Raw genomic sequence first — 14,301 nt, 5'->3', positions numbered from 1 at the left:
TTGGTATATTGACTTCTATCATTTTATTTTTACCCTGAATGCATCTTTGATAGTGAAATATGTTTCTTGTAGACAGCAAACAGTTGTGTTAAAAAATTCCAGTTAGTTAGCCTGTATCTTTTACTTGGTGAGTTCTTACATTTAGGATTGTTATAGAGGGAGTATATTAGTCAGGCTTCTCTAGAGGAATATAACTGATAAAATTATATATATTTATATATATATACATTGAGTATATGTGTATATCATATATATATATATACATATATATATATATATATATATATAAAATGAACATATAATTGTGACAGCTGTTCTTGGTTGTCGACTTGACTATATCTGGAATGAACTATAATCCAGAAGTAGAGGGCACACTTGTGTTCTAGATCTTGAGGCAGGAAGACAACATGCCTTTGATCCAGATCTTGAAGCTGGGTGACATACACCTTTAATCCAGTTCTTGAGGTGGGAGGGTTCACCTTTACCTTTAATCTGGGCCATACCTTCTACCGGAAGCCTGTATAAGGACAATGGGAGAAGGAAGAGTTCGTTCTTCGCCTGTTTGCCCTTACCTTGTTAGACATTCCTTCACTGGCATTGGAACCCACTTCTTTGGGATTCCAGCACATAGAGAAGACCAGCTGAGATACCCAGCCTTGTGAGAATGAGCAACTACTGGATTCTTGGACTTTCTATTCACAGCTAGCCAATGTTGGACTTAGCCTATAAGTCATTCCAATAAATCCCATATATATTCATACATATATATATATATATTCACACACATATAGATTCATTCTATAAGTTCTGTGACTCTAGAGAATACAATGCACACACACACACACACACACACACACACACACACACACACACACACACAGGATTTATTAGAATGGTTTACAGGTTGTCCTCCAGCTAATCCAACAATGGCTGTCTACCAATGGAAGGTCCCAGAATCTGGTAGTTAAATCTGCAAGGCTGGATGTCTCACCGGTCTTCCGTATATGCCAGAATCCTAAAGAAGTAGACTCTAATGCCGTAAAAGAATGAGCCTGCCAGTGAGAACAAGGGCAAGATGGTAAAGAAAGAGTTTCCTTCCATGTCCTTCCATAGGCTGCCACCAGGAGGTGTGGCCCAGCTAAAAGTGAATCTTCCCATCTCAAAAGATCTGGATTAAAGGTGGGTCTTCCCACTTCAAATGGTTTAATTAAGAAAGAAAGTCCCTCACAGGTGCACCCAGATACTTGGGCTTTTGTTAATTCCAGATGTCATTGAGTTGACAACCAGGAATAGCCACCGGTTTGCTGATGCTTTTAATATTTCTCCGTTGGTTTAAGTAACATTTGTTACTTTCTTTCTGCCTAATGTATCTGAGAAGTTTGCGGGTTTTCTGAGTCAGCCCGACCGAGTCTTTCGTGGCTCACCTTTGTTCATGTACTTCTCCATGGAACTCACTTCTGCAGCATTGCTGACTTGTGGGTCATCAGCTGCTTTAGTTTGTGTTCGCCTTGAAATGTCTCCTTTGTCAATGATTTTCAAAGGTAACTTTGGAGGGCAGAGTACTCACGGCTGGCTGTTGTTTACTATTCTGCTTTTTGGGCTTTCAGCATCGCTGCTGAGAGGTCATAGTTCTGATGGACCAGCTTTTGTGTGTGACTTGGAATTTTTTTTTTTTTTTGATCTTGCAGCTTTTAATATTGTTTCTTTTTCCTGCCTTTTAACTATAAAGAGCCATAGAAGGTTCTTCTCTGGTCCCATCTGTTTGAAGTTCTGAATACTTCTTGTTCTTGAATAAGATTCTTTAAATCCCCAGATTTGAGTAATTCCGCTATGACATTATGATTGTGTCATATACTTTTATTTTTTATATTACTAAACTGTACTCTCTTTTTGAAGCAAATGTAGGGAAGATTTTTATTATAGACTTTAAGTATGGTGCCAAGAGGGGCCAGAGAAACATGCAAGAGAAAGTCAGTATGTAATACATGTCCAGGAATGGATGCGGGTCTCCCCTGTCCCTGCTTTGACGTCTGAGTCTTTTCTCATACTTGTGTTCCATGATACTCCCTCTTGTGTCTGATCTGGTGTACTGATGTAGACGGAATTCTAAACGGTCTTATTAAATAAGAAACACAGAGCCAAACACAGAGGTACAGCCTAAGAGATCAGAGCAAGAGTCATGACTCCCTTCAGCTTACCATTCACTGTCGTCCTTCCCCTGAGAGAGAGACCTTCTTCCTGTGTGTCTTGAGTTTTATTGCCTTCCTGTTCTGCTTTCTCATTGGCTCTAAGCCCAGCCACATGACTTCCTCATCACTGCCTGTCTATACAGACCTCCTGGTCTCTATGGTTGATACTGGGATTAAAGACTCAAGGGTCACCAGCTTGGCTGTGTCCTTGACCACACAGAGACTCTGCCTGCCATGTGATTGGATTAAGGGCGTGGGCTACCACCACCTGACTTCTATTCCTGGCTGGCTAATGACCTCTGATCTCCAGGCAAACTTCATTTATTAACATACAAATAAAATCACATTTTAAATAAAATCAGCACAATTAAAATATCACCACAGATGTACCTGGGAGTTTTCCACTGATTGATTTTCTCATGTCTAACATTTCTGGGTGTAAGGTTTGATTTTTTTTCCCTCCTAAGATCTCAAGTTTTGGTTTTTGAATTTCTCATCTGGGCTACCGAGCTTCTTACCTGTGCTCATGAATTTTTATCCAGATCTTGAACTGATTCTCTAATTCATTGGTCTCTTTGTACCCTTGTTGAAGTCGTTGATCAGTTTTACACGTTGAGTTTTTAACTCTTTGACGTTTCATCCATTTCAGGATTTTTATATATGGTACGGAATTATTAGGATCTTTGGGGTCATTGTCTTAACTTGATTTTTTTGTTTGTTATGATTTTTGTGGTTTCATGTTGCAATTTGTGTAGCTGTGGGCATGGATATTTCTTTCAGTTTTATTTTGGGATCACCTTAGGGAGACCATCTTCCTGAGAACGAGATTCTAGTACTGCGAAGAGGGAGATGAGCCGCTGCCCCACAACAAAGATGGCCTAGAACTGGGAGCGAGGTCTGTCAGAGCCAAGTACTAGTAACAACCACAGCGTGAGAGATGGGTCAGATGTCTGTCCGAGCTGCCTCCCTGTTAGGGGCTTCTCTTGCTCCGTGTACCAGGAGCCTCTGCCGGCCACACCTAGCCTTGCAGCCTGTGGGTGAGGCAGGCCCTCTCATGCTTCACACACTTCCAGTTGGTACTCCTCGGCTGGCTAACGGTTCAGCCCAAGGGGTGTTCCCCGCGTGTGCTGTGGGGTTGAGAAAGCAAACAGAGCCTCTGAGGTCTGTGCTTTAGGGTCAGTCTCAGCTGCAGCTCTCCCCACCCCAGGGAAAGGATGAGGCTGTGCCAGTCAAGCACTCTGCGGGAACTGAAGAGTTCTTAGGGCCCCCGGATGTGAGCCTCAAGACGGGCGTCTCCAGAGGTTGGCCCGCCGCTGCTGGCTGACTTCAGGCTTAGGGCTGTCACTCTCTGCACTTAGCCTGAAGTCAAAGAGTCTGCCCAGCAACCCAGACCAGGGCGGCTGACCACAGTGCCCTTCACTGCTCAAGATTTCTGCATCCGGCCTTCCTCTCCACAATGACCTTCCATGGCCATCTTCTAACCAGGCGCTGTGGAGGGTTGTCAGTTTCCCTACCCTGTGGTGGCTCTATTCTTTTCGGGCTTTGGGGTTACCTTAGTCTGAAACAATAGGTTTCGTCCACACGGCTCAGGTTACAACCCGCATGGGCACAAAGGGACAAAAGCAGTCCACGTCCTGGTTTGCTTTCGCTGTGACTTAGGGGGAGGACAGGGTTAATGTGCCTTACAGTTCCATGTCACAGTCACAGTTCGTAATTGTAGAGTCAGGGCAGAACCTCTAGCAGGAACTGAAGTGAAACCATGCTGGCTTGCTCTCTGTTTCCCGGGTGACTCTAGGTTGTGTCCAGTTGACGGTAAAAACTAAGTCCCACAGACCTCCTCTCAAATTCTGCCCTGTCGTACAGGAGTTACTGTCTTCCAGAGTCTCAACTGGACTCGAGACTCACAAGAAGCATAGCTTGTCTGGATAAAGGGCTGAACAGGCTCCTTTCTTACACATGCCAGAAACGTAAGACAGTGCTAGTAGACATGTGTTCCAAAGGCTTTGGTAAAGCCGTGTGTAGTAGTGCAAGCCTTTCATCCCAGCACTTGGCAGAGGCAGGCAAATCTCTGAGTTTAAGGCCAGCCTGGTTTACAGAGTGAGTTCTGGGATGGCCAGGGGTACATAGTGGGACCCTGTCTTGAAAACAAACTAACAAACAAACACAAAAACAAAAAAGAAAAAGAAGGCTTTGATCTGTGACACCTGTGTGTGCCTCTGTGACACCTGTGTGTGCATCTGTGACACCCGTGTGTGCCTCTGTGACACCCCTGTGTGCATCTGTGACACCCCTGTGTGCATCTGTGACACCGTGTACATCTGTGACACCTGTGTGTGCCTCTGTGACACCAGTGTGTGCCTCTGTGACACCCGTGTGTGCATGTGACACCTGTGTGAGCATCTGTGACACCCATGTGTGCATCTGTGACACCGTGTGTGCATCTGTGTGACTGGAAGCTCTTTGAAGACCTCTACCTCCTCTTTACCATGGCAATTCTGGATCATGTTGGACGGCTGTTCCTCTCTACAAGATCACTTCCTGAATTTGGATTCCATACTCAGGGCAGAAAGGAGAGAACAGAAGGGAAAGGCACAACCCACTTTCTGTGACACTAGTTGCCCACATTGAGCACTCTCTGAATGCACTGAGTGTCATCTTCTTCTGATGACACAGGGTAATGCAGGGTGATGGGAACCATCTGATGACCCAGGAGGGTAATGCAGGGTGATGGGAACCATCTGATGACCCAGGAGGGTAATGCAGGGTGATGGGGACCATCTGATGACACAGGGGGGTAATGCAGGGTGATGGGAACCATCTGATGACACAGGGGGGTAGTGCAGGGTGATGGGAACCATCTGATGACACAGGGTAGTGCAGGGTGATGGGAACCATCTGATGACACAGGAGTGTAATGCAGGGTGATGGGAACCATCTGATGACACAGGGTAGTGCAGGGTGATGGGAACCATCTGATGACACAGGAGGGTAATGCAGGGTGATGGGAACCATCTGATGACCCAGGAGGGTAATGCAGGGTGATGGGAACCATCTGATGACCCAGGAGGGTAATGCAGGGTGATGGGAACCATCTGATGACACAGGAGGGTAGTGCAGGGTGATGGGGACCATCTGATGACACAGGGTAGTGCAGGGTGATGGGAACCATCTGATGACACAGGGGGTAATGCAGGGTGATGGGAACCATCTGATGACACAGGGTAGTGCAGGGTGATGGGAACCATCTGATGACACAGGGTAATGCAGGGTGATGGGAACCATCTGATGACACAGGGTAATGCAGGGTGATGGGGAACCATCTGATGACCCAGGAGGGTAATGCAGGGTGATGGGAACCATCTGATGACACAGGGTAGTGCAGGGTGATGGGAACCATCTGATGACACAGGGGGGTAATGCAGGGTGATGGGAACCATCTGATGACACAGGGTAATGCAGGGTGATGGGGAACCATCTGATGACACAGGAGGGTAGTGCAGGGTGATGGGGAACCATCTGATGACACAGGGGGGTAATGCAGGGTGATGGGGACCATCTGATGACACAGGAGTGTAATGCAGGGTGATGGGAACCATCTGATGACCCAGGAGGGTAATGCAGGGTGATGGGAACCATCTGATGACACAGGAGTGTAATGCAGGGTGATGGGAACCATCTGATGACCCAGGAGGGTAATGCAGGGTGATGGGAACCATCTGATGACACAGGAGTGTAATGCAGGGTGATGGGAACCATCTGATGACACAGGGTAGTGCAGGGTGATGGGGACCATCTGATGACACAGGGTAGTACAGGGTGATGGGAACCATCTGATGACACAGGAGGGTAATGCAGGGTGATGGGGAACCATCTGATGACACAGGAGGGTAGTGCAGGGTGATGGGAACCATCTGATGACACAGGGTAGTGCAGGGTGATGGGAACCATCTGATGACACAGGAGGGTAGTACAGGGTGATGGGAACCATCTGATGACACAGGGTAGTGCAGGGTGATGGGAACCATCTGATGACACAGGGTAGTGCAGGGTGATGGGAACCATCTGATGACACAGGAGGGTAGTGCAGGGTGATGGGGAACCAGAATTTTAGGGCAACCCCCACCGGCTAGGCTCAGCTCCCTATCTTGATATGGCCTCAAGAAAACCAGACAGCGAAAAGCAGAGAAATGGTGGGCACGGTGGTACACAGCTGTAATCCTAGCACTCAGGAGACTGAGGCAGGATTGCCACAGGTTTGAGGCTAGCCTGGGCTACACAGTGAGGACTTGTCCCAGTAAACCAACCACTGAAGAGAAGGGGAGAGGGAGCAAAGGAGCAGTGAGGGAAAGGCAGAGAGTGAAGACTGAGTCAGTGCGGCCACATTGTGAAGAACAGATAGAGGAGTGAAGGGCTTGGAGCTGGAAGAATTGGGGCAGGACGCAAAGGTACTGAAGCAGCCCTGGTCAAGGTGTGACCCCGCTAATCCTTGACTCAGCTCCAGCGCCGCAAGATGCTCAGGAGTCTTTCACTCCTGTTTTCTTCGAGGTGACTACTTGGGCTAGAATGAAGTGTAGGCCACGGGTAATTGCCCTGCCCTGGGGCTGATCTGGCCTCAAGGCTACTGCAAGGTTAAAATAGTAGGTCTGCGCCCTCAGCCTTGAAGATGGATGTAGTGTGACAGGCAGGCAGTCAAGACACGCCTTTAGGATGCCTGATGCCTCCTGTGAACAAGAACTCTCGAGAAGGAGCTGTGTTTGCAGAGACAGACTGCTTAGAATTCCAGTTCTGTGGAGAGGTTGGAATGTTGTGGGTCCAGAGGCTGCTTCCCTTATCCTGGGCTAGTTCCAGTCCTCTGGAACAGCCATTCCTTGCCCGTCTCTATGTCTGAACTAACATTCTGTGACCAATAGATTAAAAAAAATCTTTAGGAATTTATTAACTTAGCAGACCGCTACCTTGCACCTACCCCAAAGCTCAGATAATATGTTGAGCTTTAGATAAAGCTCTAATCTCCTACCTCACTCTCTGACTCACCCACCAACGTGTTTTAAACTTGCCTTCATTTATGACTTTCTTTGTTCTGTAAAACTATAAAAACTAAACAAAACTGCTTCCACATTGGAACATGGAATTTGGAGTAACCTAAATCTGTGTTCTCCAGGCCATGGTCCCTGCCAAATGGTTCCAGAGTAAATGCTTATTCCCTTTAAGATGAGTGCCATGGTTTTTGCATGGACCCTACTCAGAGCCAAACAGGAGTTTGAATCAAAGTAAAGGAGACAGACACAGGAGGAGACAGACACAGGAGGAGACAGACACAGGAGGAGACAGGCACAGGAGGAGACAGACACAGAATGACGGAGGCAGGTAGAGTGCCTGGCTTCCACCTTGCTTTTAGTTTCCTGGTGGGTCTAGTGTGGAGTCAGTTTTTTCTCTTTTAGCAAAAACAGATTTTAGGTGACTGTTATCACTAGGTATTATTTTGGACTTTTAGGAAATTCCAGTGCTTACCAACACCCTGAAATCTGAATTGAGGCTCATGACCTTGGGAAGCAGTGGGGGAAAAGTGCATTTCTAATCAGAGCAAAATTTTAAACACGTATGATTATTCCAGTACTTGTAAGATTCTAGTTTTTTGTACCATATTTTTATTTATTTGTTATTATTATTATTATTTAGTTCTGAGAATTGAACCTGGAGCCTGATGCAGCTAAGAGCAAGCCCTCCACCACTGAGCTCTAGCACCTATTCTGTCTCATAGAAACCCTAGTCTTGGAGCTGGAGAGATGGCTCAGGATATAAGAGCACCGGCTACGATTTAGTTCCCAGCACCCATATGATGGCTCACAATCATTTATAACTCTAGTTCCAGGGGATCTGATACCCTCTTCTGAGTTCGGCAAGGACCAGGCACACTGTTGGCACACGTGCATGCCGGCAAAACATTTCATACATGTAAAATAAAATAATCCAAAAACAGCAAGATTGACAACAAGAACGCACATCTTGCCCATCCTGGCGCTGTACGCCTTTAATCCCAGGAGGCAAAGGGTTTACATTGTGAGTTCCAGGTCAGCCAGAGTTACGCATGAGACTCCAGAACATTAGTCTGTGCCCATTTAGTGGGAAGATACCTTGATCCATATTGAATCAATTTCTGCTGAAGGGGATTTTTATGTTGTACCTGTCAGAAAGGAGGCCTCGTTGGTTCTAGCAAAGGAACCTTGGAGGCAGGGGAAGCTTTTGCTTTTTTTCTCTTTCTTTCTTGCTTTATGGTTTGTTTTGTTTTGTTTTTTGAGACAGGCTATGCAGTGCAGGCTGGTCTTGGCCTCACAGAGCTCGTCCTGCCTCGGCCTCCCGAGTGCTGGGATTAAAGACATGCGCGCTCCCACTCCTGGCATGAGGAAGCACTTTTGGCTTTAATGACATATTTATTAGAAAGGAAAAAAAAATAAGAAAGACATTTCTTGTTGTTGCATAAATCATGTATCATGTTAAAAAAAAAAAACAGCTTTTTATTAACTCAGAAATCTTAAAACAAGTCCTTGGCGTTGTGGTGCCATTATTTAGCACTAACCGTTGTTAACAATGCTGTCCATTGCCTCCCGGTCGGCTTTCTGTTCACTCCTCCATTTTGTCAGGTTTCAGGCATGATAAGTAGGCTCTCCACTTTCCAGTGAAGAGATGTCTGTGTGAAAGTGGGACAGAGAGATCCTTCATGGCTGGTTTTCCATTCAACTTCTTCCAGCTGAGAATTCTGGGAGCCGCAGGAATTTTCTTCTCACTCGCCTTTGTTCCAATCCTCCTGGGCCTTGGGCGCCTTTTGGCTTCTGCCCTTGGACTCGCCTTGGCCTTGACTGTGGCTGCCTCGCATTCCTGGGGAGGGCTGGAGCTTCTAATTGGGAGCTGGCACCTGAGGCCAATCTGCAGCCTGGCCACAGACTGGCATTGTCCCCGGCTGCCCCTGACTCTCCAGGGACAGATCGTTTTCTGAAAATCGTGCCGCAGAATCCATCCTGCATGACCCAGGACCTGAAGCCAGGGTGTCTGGCATGGGTAATTCTCATCTGGGGAGCATGTCTGTCTTTGTGTCTTTCCATATAGTGCATCCTCCAGACATGCAGTTCTGCTACTGTGGAATTGATGACGTCACCACATATGATTAAAGAATTTTCCTGAAGAATTTCCTGGGATAATACATGTACTGTATTGTAGAGGTTGGGAAGGGGGAGGGGAAGGAGAGAGGAGAGAGAGAGGAGTGTGTGTGTGTAATCTATACAGAGACCCCAAAAATGTCCGTGTACTTTGAGTCAACAATTCTACTTCTTACAAGGATAATCAGAGATGATGTCCAGAGTCTGTTGTGAGTTTCAGAGTTAGAGAAACTTCCAGCTGCCATTTCCAAGACCTTTTTCCCATCCCCATTTTATAAAATATAAAAACCAAGATCCAAGCAGGCCAGGCCTCAGGCCTTTCTGAGTCTCGTTCTCTTCACATTGTTCTGAGGTCCTCTGTGATAAGGCTAGGTTCCTCTAAGTTAGCAAATATTATGTAGAAAGAGGTTAAAAAAGAATAGAAATTGTTGAGTTGAAACCAAAACAAACCGATTTCCTACCTCTAGAAATATTTCCAACTGTTGGTGTACTGATAATCCTGTGTTATCCTCTGAGCAAACAGTATGTGTAGTGTTGCTCCAACTAATTTTATCAGGAAACCTTTTTTCTCCAAATGGCATCATGGGGCTATTTGTTCTTCACAAGACCTTCAGAACACACCCACGCACTTCTTGTACCACTTGCTGTTTTTCAAAACTTTGAGTTTAGTTATAGTCCAGAATCTTGGTTAGGACTAAACCAAAATCTAGGTTTCTGTCCCCTCGTGAGTAGACTTTGAGACTAAATTCTGGCGGTTTTGTGATGATCGTTATTGTTACCTTAAGAGGTGAGATCGTATCAAAGAGTCTGGACAGTTGTAAGACTTGAGGGACACAGTGTCTAGTTGCTTTCCAGAAAGATCATACCTCCCTGTAGCTCGACTCTCGAAGGTCCGTGTGTTAAATGTTCCATCCTCAGTGTGGTGCTATTGGAAGGTGGGGGACCTGTAGGAGGCGGGGCCTTGTGAGACGTCTTTATGGCATTGGGGTCATGCCCTTGAAGGGAGTTTGTGGAATCCTGGTAACTTCCACGGTTCTGTGGCCCCTCATGAAGTGAGTGGTCTTGCTCCTTCTGTGATATGCCTCCTTACTACAAGCTGAAGCAAAGGGCCAATTGATGATGAACTGGGACCCCCAGATTCTGAGGCAAAGTAACCCTCTTCTCTAAGTTATCTCAGACACTTTGTCAGAGTGATAGAAAGCTAATAAATGCCTCATTCATCCACAGAAGCTGAAAAGTCCACAAAGTTCAAAATGCTTGAAGATCACTCCTTTCTCTCTTACAATGTAGACAACCACAAAACGTCAGGGCTGTTGAGATAGCTTGACAGTTAGAAATGGATACTGCTCTTTCAGAGGACCTGAATTTGGCTCCCAGCACCCGCGTTGGGCAGCTCACCACCACCTCTGTAACTCCAGCTCCAGGGGGGATCCAATTGGCATATACTTGTGTGCATACACACAGAGATAAGTAATAAAAATAAAAATAAAAAAAGGTCACATGCCCAAAGAACACAGATAACCATCTCTTTGAAGAGGCAAACTGGCTTTCCAGAATTTTCAGTGCTGCTCCTTAGTGATTAAATGGTACCTGCAAGTTACCTGAATACTGAAATGTGAAGTCTATATTTTGTTGGGGAGCTTGTGAAGGGTTGGAATTGGCATCTGTTGTGTTGATTTTCAAATAGCCTTTCATGGTGAGGTTTTAATAAGAAAGCTTTTACTAACCGTCTGCAATTGCCTTTATTTCTGGAAGAATCTTTTGTGTCATCTCATCGATATTAATTCTGACCTTTTGGAAGTAAATTATACCACAGCAGCCGGTGGCTACCGTGTGTGTGTGTGTGTGTGTGTGTGTGTGTGTGCGCGCGCGCGCGCGCGCGCGCGCGCGCGCGTGCGCGCTTGTGTTCTGCTTATATAGGATAAAGGAAATATATTGTAGGCCTGAAATGATTTATCCCTTTGCCCTTCACAAATAGTACCCTTTGGTCAGTGCATTATTGAGTTTCGGGAGGAGACACTAACTTTGAATTTATTAAAACCCCTAAGTCGCCAGCAATAAAGCCCTTTAAGTGGTTTCACCAACAGATTTATTTCGGAGTGATTCCTTTGTGGGAAAGGAATAATGCATTGCGTACTGAGGGCTTTCAATAATTCATGAGACCCGCATGCTATTGGCTGTTTGAGAGGCAGCTTTTGGCGTCAGAGCCCAAAGGGAAATCTGTGTCATGTGTCTGCCTTCTGGGAAGCCGGGCTTGTACTGACTCTTTAGCGTAGGCTGTTTTGAAAACAAGAGGGGAGGGGTTGTGGGAATTTCGGGGGTTGCAAGGGGGTGGGCATTATGCATGATTAGCTGAAAGGCCACATTTTATGCACCCTCTTCCTTAGCAAAGCCTGGTGTTTACAGACATTGCTTTTTCCTCCCATGAACAGAAATATCGACTGGTTTTGAGACACTAGGATTGCATTGCCAAGGGTGGGCTGAACGTGAATCCTTGGAGCTTAGCAGTTAGGACAGACAGACACAGGGGAGGTCTGTGAATGTGGAAAGGCATGTGTGGCATCTTGTACTGTGCGACCTGGAGTGGTGTTTGTGGGCAGAGGAAAGTGGCAGGTTCTCCGCCTCAGTTCAGCTGTAAACCTGGCTCTCCCTGAACCCCATCCCCCTTCATTCCCCTTCCTAAAAGCCACCCAACTCCAGGGTGGTCTCCCTTCAAAGGAGAGACGTGTTTGTAGTCACTGGGAGGCAGCATCCTGGCCCCTCTTCTGGATCTTCTGAGCATTCCAGTGAGAAGTACTAAGAGGGAAATAGACCGAACGAGTCCAGTTTTGTTGTTTGCCAGGAAAATTACAGGATTCATCTTCCCATTCCTTCCTCTCTCTCCTTCATGCCTCAATAAAAATAGCATGTTTTTAATTAATTTTTTGAAATATTTTATTATTTTGTGTGGGGTTGGAGTGAGGGGACATGTGGCCATGCCACACCACATAAATAGAAACCAGGGGACAACTTGTAGGATTCAGTTCTCACCTACTATGTAGGTTCCTGGGACTGAACTCAGGTCTTCAGGCTTGGTGGCAAGTGCCCTTAGCCAGTGAACCATCCCACTGGCCCTGATTTATTTTAACCTAAAACCAACTTATTTAAAATTATTGTGAGATTTATATTATACAGCCCTTTAAATGTACATGTTACTGGAAATTCTACTGCTAACATTTTGAGGATGGTCATGTGATTCTAGCATTTGTACATTCATTACTGTCCACATTCTCACATTAAATTATATCATCTTTGCTGCCTTCAGACATTTCTCACTTAATACTATGTCAAAAGAACTTTTTCCTTTAAATACAAGGTCTCTTCATTTCAGCAGTTGTGAAACATTCCATATGGATGGCTTAGAACAGACCTGTCCTTATCATGGTTCTGGAGGTAGATCAAGGCCCTGGCTTGTGAAGAAAGGCTCCTTTCCTGGCACACAGACAACCTCCTTCTTTCTGTTTCCTCACATTCTGTGTGTGGAGGGCTCTAATCCCATCATGGGACTCCACCTTCATGACCTCATCTGACCCCAGTGACTTCCCACCTGGCCTCCGATGACCTTCCTTCCCAAAGGCCATCGCATCGACAAGGCTGCCATCAATTGAGTTGTGCGGGTCACACAGACAATTTAGTCTAGGATGTTACACAGTGTAGTGATGAACCTTCACGTTCTCCTTTGATTTTTCCCTCCGTCACAACCTAGGGAAATGTCTTTTCTGTGCCCGGTGGTCACTCTAGACTGTATTTCCTGTAAGCAGACTGCTGGGTCGAAGGGTGCGCACATCTCAGTTTCTGGTATTTCGTTCCTAGTGGCTTCCTGGGGCTTAATACTATCCCCATACAGTAGATGAGGGTGTCTCCTTCCCCAGGTCCACTCCAACACTGAATCCAAGGCTTTTTAATGTTTATTGAATTAATAAGTACCTCATCGTTTTTAGTTCATTCTTTTTATAAATTGAACACATTTAAGTAATTATTGGTAACTTGTAGTGGTTACTTATATAATCATTTCTCCATTTTCTTGTTGAGCTTTCTTTCACTTACTGGCCCTTTCCAAGACTGTTTTCAAATCAAAAGATACAAACGAAGACTAGGTCCTCCTTCAAACTATGCATATGAAGTATGCATTTGGAGTATAATTATCCATCTTATTTGAGGATGCACGAGTCCAGCAGCAGTGATACTTGGGTTTCTGGTTTTGGGGATGAAGCCCATCTAATGTGACACCATTAGCTGACGTTGGTAGGCAATAAAGCTTTGCCTGACAGAGCTGGCAGTCTGAGGGCATGTGGCCTGCTCCTTCTCAGTGGCTCTGCTAGGGTCTAGCCTTCTTTCCTTTCATTTTCTCTCCCCTTGGAGTATTATCTTTTCCTTACCACTTTATAATTCTAATGAGGATTGTCCTAGGTCAGTAGAGAAAAGAAAATTCAGAGGATGTCAACATTGAAAATAATTTCTGTGTCTGGCTTCTGGCCAAGAGGAGATTTCATGGTCCATAAACCACAAGTGTGTGTATAGTCGGGGAGCAAAATTTATTATTTAATATACTTTCCAGAGAAGTCCTAGGGGGAATTTGCAGCTCCTACAGGGATGATGCAGCATAAAATTTTAATGTGTGGTTTGGGAATGTTTAAAAATCTGTTTGCTCGCTGTGACCTAAAACTGTTGACTGCTTTTGGACAGTTTCACTCCCTGGCTCCCATGTACTATCGAGGATCGGCTGCAGCGGTGATAGTCTATGACATCACTAAACAGGTAAGAATGTCTTCCAACTTCAGATGCCATCTGTGGGGACTGTCCCAGAGACACGGAGGCAGATTGGCACTTTGTGAGTCTTGCCAGTACCTTGGGAGCCTTGACAGTGTGTGTGTGTGTGGGGGGGGGGCAGGGACAGGGACAGTGAAAGCTATGTGTCC

The 14,301-nt window shown here is 45.7% G+C and overlaps 1 protein-coding gene across 1 annotated transcript in view; it reads left to right on the top strand.

Moving 5' to 3' along the window:
• The window catches only part of Rab31 (RAB31, member RAS oncogene family), a 129,792-nt gene that overhangs the window by 69,375 nt on the left and 46,116 nt on the right, over positions 1-14,301 (top strand). The window contains exon 4 of the mRNA XM_028873986.2: positions 14,069-14,140. Coding sequence (XP_028729819.1) covers positions 14,069-14,140 — 72 coding nt within the window. The remainder of the gene's footprint in view (positions 1-14,068; positions 14,141-14,301) is intronic.

Source organism: Peromyscus leucopus, chromosome 13, assembly GCF_004664715.2.
Source record: "Peromyscus leucopus breed LL Stock chromosome 13, UCI_PerLeu_2.1, whole genome shotgun sequence".
NCBI classification, from domain to species: Eukaryota; Metazoa; Chordata; class Mammalia; order Rodentia; family Cricetidae; genus Peromyscus; species Peromyscus leucopus.
This window is presented reverse-complemented; position numbering and strand designations above follow the sequence as displayed.